Source organism: Vanacampus margaritifer, chromosome 15 (assembly GCF_051991255.1).
Source record: "Vanacampus margaritifer isolate UIUO_Vmar chromosome 15, RoL_Vmar_1.0, whole genome shotgun sequence".
NCBI classification, from domain to species: domain Eukaryota; kingdom Metazoa; phylum Chordata; class Actinopteri; order Syngnathiformes; family Syngnathidae; genus Vanacampus; species Vanacampus margaritifer.
This window is the reverse complement of record NC_135446.1, coordinates 2969032-2979284: the sequence shown is the minus strand read 5'-3', so window position 1 is coordinate 2979284 and position 10253 is coordinate 2969032. Positions and strand designations below refer to the sequence as shown.

At 44.3% G+C, this 10253-nt stretch overlaps 1 protein-coding gene and 1 long non-coding RNA gene across 2 annotated transcripts; one reads left to right on the top strand and one right to left on the bottom strand.

The window, feature by feature from the left end:
* Positions 1-249: 249 nt before the first annotated feature.
* LOC144035173 (uncharacterized) lies at positions 250-9798 on the bottom strand. The gene is made up of 2 exons (XR_013288382.1): positions 9576-9798; positions 250-848 (listed from the first exon to the last, which is right to left on the bottom strand). It is a non-coding gene; the product is annotated as an uncharacterized LOC144035173 (long non-coding RNA).
* On the top strand, positions 967-6163 carry LOC144035706 (uncharacterized). Its single transcript, XM_077545646.1, has 5 exons — positions 967-1519; positions 1710-1788; positions 2141-2233; positions 4252-5733; positions 6122-6163. The coding sequence occupies exons 4-5, from the start codon at positions 4750-4752 to the stop codon at positions 6161-6163; spliced, it is 1026 nt and encodes a 341-aa protein (XP_077401772.1). The 5' UTR covers positions 967-1519; positions 1710-1788; positions 2141-2233; positions 4252-4749.
* Positions 9799-10253: the final 455 nt, after the last annotated feature.

The following is a 10253-nucleotide window of genomic DNA, read 5'->3' as shown; positions in this document are numbered from 1 at the left end:
AGTTAAGTTTCAGTTTCGTTTCATACAAAACATGGTTAAGTTTCTGTTTTCATATGTCATGGAAAAATACAAAACATTAGAGAAAGTTGAGCGGCGCCTCTAAACGACAGTTGATAATATAAAAACATAAAAATATATACAGGATATTCTTTAAAATACACATAATGTTAAGACTACTGTTTTAAGCAACTTCACATTCCCTCCTGTTGTGGATTTAAAAGGACATCAGTAAATACTAAAACAATTAAGTTTTCTCAGTATTACTTCATTAATAGATTCACAACATTTGAACCATTCTCAGGAAATGGCGAAAACCCTTAACTTAAAGGGAAAAATTCCATAACTCCCCCACCGCACGGTGACGAGAACCTCTTGGTCTGAGAATGGAACTGAATTTGAAGTTAGGAAAACACAATAAGATGAGGGTCACACTTTTGTGTCGGTCTCCACAGTGTCAACATAATCCTCTACGCGTAGTAAGTTATATTGATACATCTGGGCCACGAACATACGGGCGACTAATCTCTTAGACATTGGGACAATACAGCAGGAACAAATAACACATAATAAGATAAACATTATAATGATCAAATTCCAAACAATGTCTGAAAAAGGGTCATCTTCTCCTTTGTTCTTCTTCTTTTTGACAAGAATCAGGGGGTAATCCCTTATCTGAGTTCGGTGACCTTTTTGCAGTGACTCTGGTGGATCCACGTCTCTCTCTCAGCGATTTTGAGAGCGGTGGGTGTGGTCAGGAGAACAACGAATGGGCCGTCCCAGCGTGGACTCGACCATGTTTTCCTTTTTATCACCTTCACCAACACCAGGTCACCCGGGGTCACCGTTTCCTGTGCAAGAGGAAGAGAAGTAGAGGGCAGATCATTTGCTCTTGACACAGTCTGTTCTTTAAACAAGTCACATAACCATTTAGTCAGTGGATCTGCCTCTCCTGTTTTGTCTGACCATGGCTGATTTTCCCATAAGGGGAGCACAATGATTTTTTAGGGTGATCCCTAAATGGATGGCCATATTGTCAACGATGGTATTTACAAAATGGCTACCGTTATCACTCCATAAGACTCGTGGAATGCCATGTTCTGGTATTATGTGTTTACAAATAGCTTTAGCTACTGTGAGGGCGTTTGGATGTTTTGAAGGAACAAGTTCAACCCATTTAGTTAGTGAGTCTACTAACACTAAACAGTACTTGTGCTGACCACTTCTGTGTAGTTCAATAAAGTCCATGTGTAAAACTTCAAATGGGTAGGAGCCCACTGGGCATTTCCCTCTCTGTGGTCTTAAGTTTCCCTGAGCATTGTGACGACAACACACCATACATGACCTACAAAAAGTTTTAAAATAGGTTTGTAAGCCCTGTGGTATTGTCATTGTCTGTTCTACCATAGATATCATCCCTCCTGTTGAGACATGGGACTTCCCATGACTCAATGTGGCTACTGCGTGGAACAGACTGCGGGGGATGACTGGTCGGTCTTCTTTGTGGTAGAGGCCTTCTGGGGTAAGTTCAATGTTCATCATTTTCCATAGTGTTTTTTCTTTGTCTGGAGCGTTGTTTTGCATGTCAATTAGTACTTGTTTTGGAATGTTGTTGTGTTGTTGTGTTTCTTTGTGGTTGGCGAGCATGACGATCTTTGTTTTGTCTTGGCCTGCTTGTTTGGCTGCCAAATCTGCTTTTGCATTTCCTACAGAAACGGCGTCTTTTGCTGAGGTGTGAGCTTTGCATTTGCATACGGCTATTTTGGAGGGTAGCAGTACAGCGGCCAAAAGGTCAGTGAGTAATTTGGCGTGTTGAACAGGTTTTCCTGTTGATGTTTTCATTCCTCGTCGAGCCCACATGGCGGCAAAGATGTGCAATGTCGAGTGGGCATATTGGCTGTCGGTCCAAATTGTTACTGCTTTGTCTTTGAATAATTTACATGCTTCTGTTAGTGCGATGAGTTCTGCTGCTTGTGCTGACAGATTTCCTATTAATCGTCCGCTCTTCAGTGTCTTTTGTTGTGTGACCACTGCATAGCCTGTGTTGGTGTTGCCTAGTTCATCTTTGCTTGAGGAACCATCTACAAACACTGCTTCTCCTTCTTGTAAGGGTGTGTCTAACAAATCTCTTCTTGGTTTGCAGATTTCCTCGGTGGCTTCTGTGCAACTGTGTGGTGTCCCATCTGTCTCCACTGGGAGGAGACTTGCAGGATTGAGAGTGCTGCATCTCTTGATGGTAAGATGGGGTTGGGACAACAGTACAGCTGTTAGGCCAAGATGTCTTGCTGGTGAGAGAAATGACATCTTTGTTTGAGTCAAAAGAACATCTACTGAGTGTGTTACTAGTAGAGTGGTGGGATGGAACAACACCAATTCGGCGGATGCTTGGACAGCCATTGCTGCGGCACACACTGCTTGGACACACTGGCATACCTGCCAACTACTACGGTTTTGCCGTAATGAGTACGGTTTTCTTGAACCCATTACGGTGTTACGGTTGCATTACAAAAACTACGGTTTTCCCCTTGAAAAAAAAAAAATTAAAATCGTAAATAAAGAATGAAAAACATTCCACCACGAGATCGCGAAGTACAGACGCTCCCCAACATACGAACGAGTTCCGTTCCGAGCGGTCGTTCGTAAGTTGCTTCAGCGCTATATTTTGTATTATAATTTATGTTTAAAGCCTATATAAGTATATTGAAGGTTTATATAAGTATGTTTAAGGCTTGTATACAAATAAACGGCATTGGTTTGTACTGAAAAAAACTTTTAATAAAATAGAGAGAATACGTACAGTACAGTGCAATGTTAGAGAGAGAACGAGAGACACTTAATGGAAAAACACGTCGGAAGAAGTTGAGGGTCGAGGAGAAGAAGATGCGGGTTGGCGAGTATCTCCCTTGGAGGATTTATTCGAAACTGGCCGAAAGAAGCGATCCAACGACGACTGCACAGCTTCCTTTTTTTTCTTCATAAATGACGCGGTAGCACTGTGTGGCATCATTTATTTGATTTGCAACCTTTGGGCAAGGTTCGATGTTTGGGTCTTGCTGCTCGAAGAGTGCGAGGGCTTTATCTATCAGCGAAAACCCCTCCGCCAACAGTTTCGCCTCGAATTTCTTCACGGGGGGAAGTGTTTCTTCCTCCTCCTCCTCGACACGTTGCAGAGCCTCCAATGAGCTCTCACAGCGCCAAGCGGCGGTATTAGCGGCGGAAAGAAGCACTACGCGCAATACAAAATCTTAACTTACAGCATCTCTTTACGGACATTTTTCGACATGTACTGTACGCGCAGACATGTTCGTATGTACCGTTGTTCGTAACTCGAAAGTTCGTAAGTAGGGGAGCGTCTGTACCATTTCAAACAAAGGCTATCGGTACTGCCAGTCGTCTGCGCATGCGCGAGGTTTATTTTTAGCTCAATTGGCTCAATTAGAGCACTGCAATTGTTTAATCGGCAGCGAGAAGGAACCGAGATATAGGTGCTTTGAATAGATTATGGAATCTACCGGAGAAAAAGTGCAGAAAATTGTGAAACCGAAACGGAAATTACAGTGCTTTCGTGAAGAATATTCCAAAGCTTTCCCTGGAGTAATCATCAGATCGAGAAAAGGTGAAAATTATGCGAACTGCACACTGTGTAGACAAGACTTTTCTGTGGGTCATGGAGGAATTAGCGACGTTAATGACCACGTGGGAACGAAAAAACACAAATCAAATGCCAATGACAGTAATTCCAGCGGCAAAATCTCCACTTTTTTTGTCGCCCCAACCGATTCTTTGGACGTCATAAATGCCGAAGTGTTATTTACTGAAGCGATCATTGAACATGGTGTTCCAATCGCTATGGCCGACCACATGGGACCGCTTTTCAGGAGAATGTTTCCCGATTCTAAGATCGCTAAAAAATATGGTTGTGGGAGAACGAAAACTTCGAACATCATTCAGTGCCTTGGTGAAGAATCATCACAAAGCATCGTCGATGTCATCAAATCTTCGCCTTTTAGCATGTCTACTGATGGAAGTACAGACTACGACGATGTAAAACTTTATCCAATTTGTGTACGATACTTCGATAACCAAACAGGAAAAGTTCTGTCAGTGCTTCTTTCGTTGAGAGAATGCAACACGGCATCGACGGGCGAGAACATTTTTAAGATTATTGAAAAAGAAATGAACTCGAACAACATTCCCTGGGATAATTTAGTGTGTTTTGCTGCCGACAACGCCGCTGTTATGCTTGGATCCAAGAAAGGAGTCACGTCCTTCATCACAGAAAAATCTCCGTCAGCATACATCGCAGGTAATTGACTATGCAATTTATTCAAAATTATTATTATTTCTTATCTATGTGCCTATTACGAAAACGCTGCAAGCTGATTAATTTATGGTATCAAATATATCACTTGAAAATACAATTTTCCATAGTTTCTTTTCAATTTTTGCAATTAATTTGCAGGTTGTTCCTGTCATCTCATCCACTTGGCTGTTCAGAGAGGGGCGAAGCAATTGCCAGTGAAGCTAGATGATCTGCTTGTGGACGTGTTCTACTACTTGGAGAAGAGCAGCAAACGCAAGCAGGCACTCCGACAGTTCCAAGAAGAGGAAGGTCTACCCAAGGCCAAGATCCTGAAGCATGTGTCAACAAGATGGCTGTCCCTGGAGCATTGCTTGGACCGACTCCTTCAGCAGTGGACGGCTCTCATCAAGTTCTTTGAGGCGGAGGTGGGTCATGAGAAGAAGTCCAGCATGCCATCCAGCAGAGGAAGAAAGAGGCCCTACACTCCTGATGTGAAGAAGTCGGAGGAGAAGAAAAGGAAGCTTGACACGGCCGCTCCTCAGGCAACAGATGAGAAAGCAGACTCCTCCAAGACCTTCGACTTGGCCAGGTACATGTTCAAGGAGAAGGAAATGGCGGACAAGTCTAAGAAGGTGAAGGAGAAGAAGAAAGAAGATGACACCAAAACCAGCAGCAGCAAAGCCAGCCTTATCCTCACCAAGATGAGTGACAAGAACACTTTGTTGTATGCCCATTTCTTGATGGCAGTCTTGCCAATCTTCAACGAGACCAACACCTTCCTCCAAAAAGATGAACCCTGCGTGCATCTCTTGCACCATGTGCTCTCGACTCAGTTCAGGAAGCTCATCATGCGCTTAATGAAGCCAAAGGTCATCATCGCTGCCAGTGACATCACAAAGGTGAACTTTAAGGACCGGGCCAACCAGAAGGACGACGAGGATCTCTTCATCGGAACCAACTGCAGGGACTATGTGGCTGAACATGCAAAGGAATGTGACCTCACCACTTTCTTTTCCAGTGTCAGGGCATTCTACAGCAGCACATGCAGCTACATGATCAGGGCATTTCCCTTTGGGGATGAAGTTCTGGTGAATGCCCGGATCCTGGATATCAGCTACAGGCAGGACTGCAAGTTCCGCCAGGTGAGATTCTTTGCTGAGAGGTACCCTCACCTCCTGACCAAGGATGACAAGAGGAGTCTGGAAGAGGAGTTCCTCGTATACCAGTGCGATCCACTCACCCCTGCCGTCACAGAAGCTGAGCGAGTGGACACAGTGTGGAACGAGCTCTCTAAACTCAAGGACCCAGCCACTGGCAAGGCCAAGTTTGGAGCCCTCTTCAAAGTGGCCAAGTCTGTGTTGGTGATTTATCACAGCAACGCAGACTGTGAACGGATCTTCAGTCATGTCAACAAGAACAAGACGGAGTTCCGGGCAAGTCTATCGACCAAAGTGCTTGGCAGCCTGATGACGAGGAAAATGATGATGACATCATCTGGATACAAGTGCCACAGTGTGACCCATTCGAAAGACCAGTTGAAAAAATCAAAACGATGCACAATGGAGAACAAATAATGCTTAGGCTGTAGCTTGTATAACATGGAGAACATTTGGATATCATTCATTTATGAGGGTTTTCTATGACTTTGTTATATTAAATAAATTGTTGAGCTTTAAAGAACTTTCTTTTGATTATTTCCATCAGTACAGTTAAGGTAAATTGACAGTAAACATGAGGTTGTGATTGTGAAAAAAATGTAAAATTTGTTACTTCTTAGCTGCATTTTAAGCCCTGAAAATGCTAAAAATCCTTTGGCTTCAGGGGGGTGACGTCGACATGCGGCCCCTGGACCCTAGCTACTAGGCTTTTTCACTTTCAAAAGTTGGCAGGTATGCACTGGGGCAGGGCTCTGGCGACAGCATCAAGTTTCTTTGAGTAGTAGGCCACTGGTCGCATTTGTGTACCATGTTGTTGGAGTAGGACGGATGTCATGAATCCGTCTTTGCAGTCCACTGTTTGGGTAAACAGTTTCTTGTAGTCGGGTAGGCCCAAGGGGCCTGTGCTTGTGATGGTCTGTTTTATCTGATTGAACTTCTCATAAGCTTCTTTCGTCCATGTGATGGGATCGGCCAGGGCGATGTCTTCTTGGTAAATTAAATCCACCAGTGGTTGCGTTATTTCGGCGAAGTCCAGAACCCATAGACGGCAAAAGTTCACTAGGCCTAGGAAGGCCATCATCTGTCTTTTGGTCTTTGGTTTGGGGGCATCAAGGATAGCTTGTTTCCGATCAGAGGTTAGTTTTCTTCCTTCTGCCGATATGATGTGACCTAAGAAAACTACTTCGGTCTGAGTCCACTGTAGTTTGGTCAGTGAGGCTTTGTTTCCTGTCTTTGCCAGGTGTTGACACAGTTTCACTGCTTCTTCTTGATTTTCTTCTTTGGTTGGACTGGCGATGAGAATGTCATCTACGTAAATCAAGATTTGAGTGGTTTCACTGTGTTCATGGAGGCTCAGACAGTTGTTGATTTCTTGAGAGAAAATGGTGGGGCTCTCTGCATAGCCTTGGGGTAGTCTCGTATAGGTGTACTTCTTTTGATTAAAGGTGAAACCAAACCAATGACGGGCAGACTCGTGCAATGGGATGGAAAAGAAGGCGTTGCTTAGATCAATTACTGTGAACCATTTCTGTTGTGGCTTCAGCGCATTGAGTAGAGTGTGGGGGTCGGGGACGCAGGGGGCTCTCTGTTTTACTGCCTGATTTACGGCTCTTAAGTCGTGGACCATTCGCCAGGTCGTGGTGTCTGCTTTCTTTACTGGAAAGATTGGAGTGTTACAAGTTACCTTGGGGGCTTCTATGAGCACTCCAGCTTTTACCATGTTCATGATTACTGGTGTGATTCCTTCTTTGGCATCAGGTTTGAGTGGGTATTGATTGATTTCGTGGGCGATAGTTTGTTCTTGGTTCAATTGTTACTTCTGTGGCTGTGGTCATTAGGCCCACATCGGTTTTTGACGCTGACCACAGCTGAGGTGGTATTTGATCCATGGCGTCTTTTAGTGCCAGGATCGTGGTTTCCTCCGGATGTCATGTACTTAGGTGGGTGCTGGGGACAAATGTTGTCACCCAGTTTAGTTTTTTCCTCCAGACCACGTTTCCTGATGACATGATGCGTTTAAATCTTCCATCTTGACATGGAGTCCACGGAAGTCGTTGTTCGGACCATGTTACATCTCTTATTTTTGATCCTATGTCCTTCCATCTCCAGCCTGTTGGTTTTGCCAGTGAAATGTGGAAGGGAATGCCAAAGCCTTCATATGTGGTTAATGCATATATGTAATCTGGAAAGATTACTGTGGCTGCCATCCATCCTGCCTGTTCGTCCCAAATTAGGTCCTTTATTTGGGCCCGCATGGTTGTCAATCGGGACCATTGATCAAAGAAGTCTCTGTCCTCTTTGTTCGGGGCGAAGCGGATGGTGGAGTGAAGTGGGTACGTGGTTTGGGGCACCCAATTTGAATTTGGTAGGATTTGTTCTGGCATCTGTTGCAGATTGTTTGTTACTGATGTTGGACCTTTTTGGATCGGATCCAGACTGTAGAATGGGCGTGGTTTGTCTTTTCCTTCTAGTACTAACATCTGCATTGGTGTTTCTTGTCCTCTTTTTGTCACGACCATGCTGGAGCCTTCGACCATTAATACAAGGCTCATGGCTTTTATCAAATCTCGTCCGATGAGGTTTTCAGGACAACGAGGCACGTAAACGAAAGTTTGATCTGGGTATTCTGTTCCGTCTTCATCAATAATGGTCAGTGGTTCGGTAAAGTAATGGATGGCTGGTCTACCTCCCACTCCTATGACCATTATTGTGCTTTTTGACAATTTGACACCTGTTGGTAGATCAGTGATCACGGAGGATTGTGCTCCTGAATCCACAATGAATTTCAATGTTGTAGTAAATGGCCCTAAGCCTAGTTTTCTTACTGCTGGGTCAATAGAGGACATCTGGCTAAACAGGACTGTCAGGTCAAGCACCTCGACGATCGTTCTGGTGTCATCAGGGTTTTCATCACTTGACCTTTCCTGCTCGCGTCATTCGGTTGGATCCCAGTGGTCAGATTTTGGGGTCTAAATTTTTTGTTTGGAGCGGCAATCTCGGGCAAAGTGGCCGTACTTGCCACAATTGTAGCACACATCATGTCTGGTGGCTGGTCGGCCTCTTCCTCTTCCGCGTCCACGTCCTCTACCCCGATTGGGTTGGTTTTGGTAGTAAATTGGTCCAGAAGGTGGAGGAGAGGCATGTTGAAAAAATGTGTGCATGGCATTGAAGACTGATGATTGCGCTTTTTGTCTTTTTAGGTCTTATCTTCATCTGGTACATTTTTCTTTCTGTCTTTTCCTTTTTTCTTTTCTCACTTTCCAAAATGCTTTCTGCCCTCATTTTACACTGTTTTATCCACACTTCAACAGCACGTAGTTGTGCTTCCAATTTTTCTACATTCTTTCCCTTTTTAATTTTCTTTGCTCTTTTCTCCACTAAACTTTTCTTAACTTCCTCTTTGTTCCTGACATCTCTCAAAGACGGGTTAAAATCATACTTGGTCACCCAGGATTCCAGATACTTGCACGCATTAGCGTCAAAGCTTGCAATAAACTTAACATCCTGGTGTTGTTCTATTTCTTTTCTCAATGACTGGCCCATTGTTTCTACTCCCGAGCGGGCAGCAGTTACTCCCTCCTAACCTTATCTCATAAACACACATACAGTACACACACACACACACACACACAGACAAGCACACACACACACACAAACACACACACTTAGTCTTTTCTGTGGTGCACCACTTTCTAATTTAAAACCATGATTTGTGTTTTAGGCGATTATTTTTAATCGCAGTCAGTTCTGTTCTGACCTGATAAATCTTAGTTATATTGAACACAGATATTTTGGTAAACAATGAGTGGGGAGGTGTAAATTATTACGTATTTACGGCAACGTTTAATTTCCTCTACCCGGGCACCCGAAAACTACACTTTTATTTAACAAGTTAAAAACTAGTCAATAAAAGTATTTTGGATCTCATCTAATAAAACCGTGATCCCTTTGATGCCCGGATCATATATACCATGGGTTTTTCTTCTTCTTCTTCACGGGCCAACGCCCAAGCGCTTTTCTTTTACTCCCCACTTTTCTATTTTTCTGTTACTTCTTCAGTATATTTAGTGTTCCTTTTTCAAACTTTTGTAAATCGTGATAATTAAACAGCATAATACCTGTTAGTCCTCTGTGCCGGTCTGGTTCGCAGGACCCGGTGTCCGGGCGAACGGCCGTGGCCGGAGCGACGAGACCCGTCACGCAAGGGGAGACGCTGTCGACAGATTCTCGGTGTCCTCGGTTCGGCGGCGGTCGTCCGTCCAGATGCAGGTCCCAGGTTTCGGCACCAGTTAAATGTTGGGTCTGATATTACAGATCCCCTTAGTTACTGACCGTGCACAAAGGAAAAAGGAGGCAGAAGCTGTTGCTTGTTTGTTTTATGCAACCGCGGCTGGGAGATGAGAGGAGACGCAAGACCTTAACTCACGCTCGGCTCCGTCCGACTCTCTCTCCTCCACTAAACTTTTCTTAACTTCCTCTTTGTTCCTGACATCTCTCAAAGACGGGTTAAAATCATACTTGGTCACCCAGGATTCCAGATACTTGCACGCATTAGCGTCAAAGTTTGCAATAAACTTAACATCCTGGTGTTGTTCTATTTCTTTTCTCAATGACTGGCCCATTGTTTCTACTCCCGACTGAAACTTAACTGTAATAAAAGCGACGAGGTGGCCGGGGGAGGAGAGAGAGTCGGACGGAGCCGAGCGTGAGTTAAGGTCTCGCGTCTCCTCTCCTCTCCTCTCCCAGCCGCGGTTGCATTAAGACAAGCAACAGCTTCTGCCTCCGTTTTTCCTTGG

Coding starts and splice junctions, on each gene's coding strand:
- LOC144035706 (XM_077545646.1), top strand. CDS start 4,750: ATGCCATCCAGCAGAGGAAGAAAGAGGCCCTACACTCCTGATGTGAAG. Junction 5,734..6,121: donor AGAACAAGACGGAGTTCCGG/GCAAGTCTATCG, acceptor CTTTGGCTTCAG/GGGGGTGACGTCGACATGCG.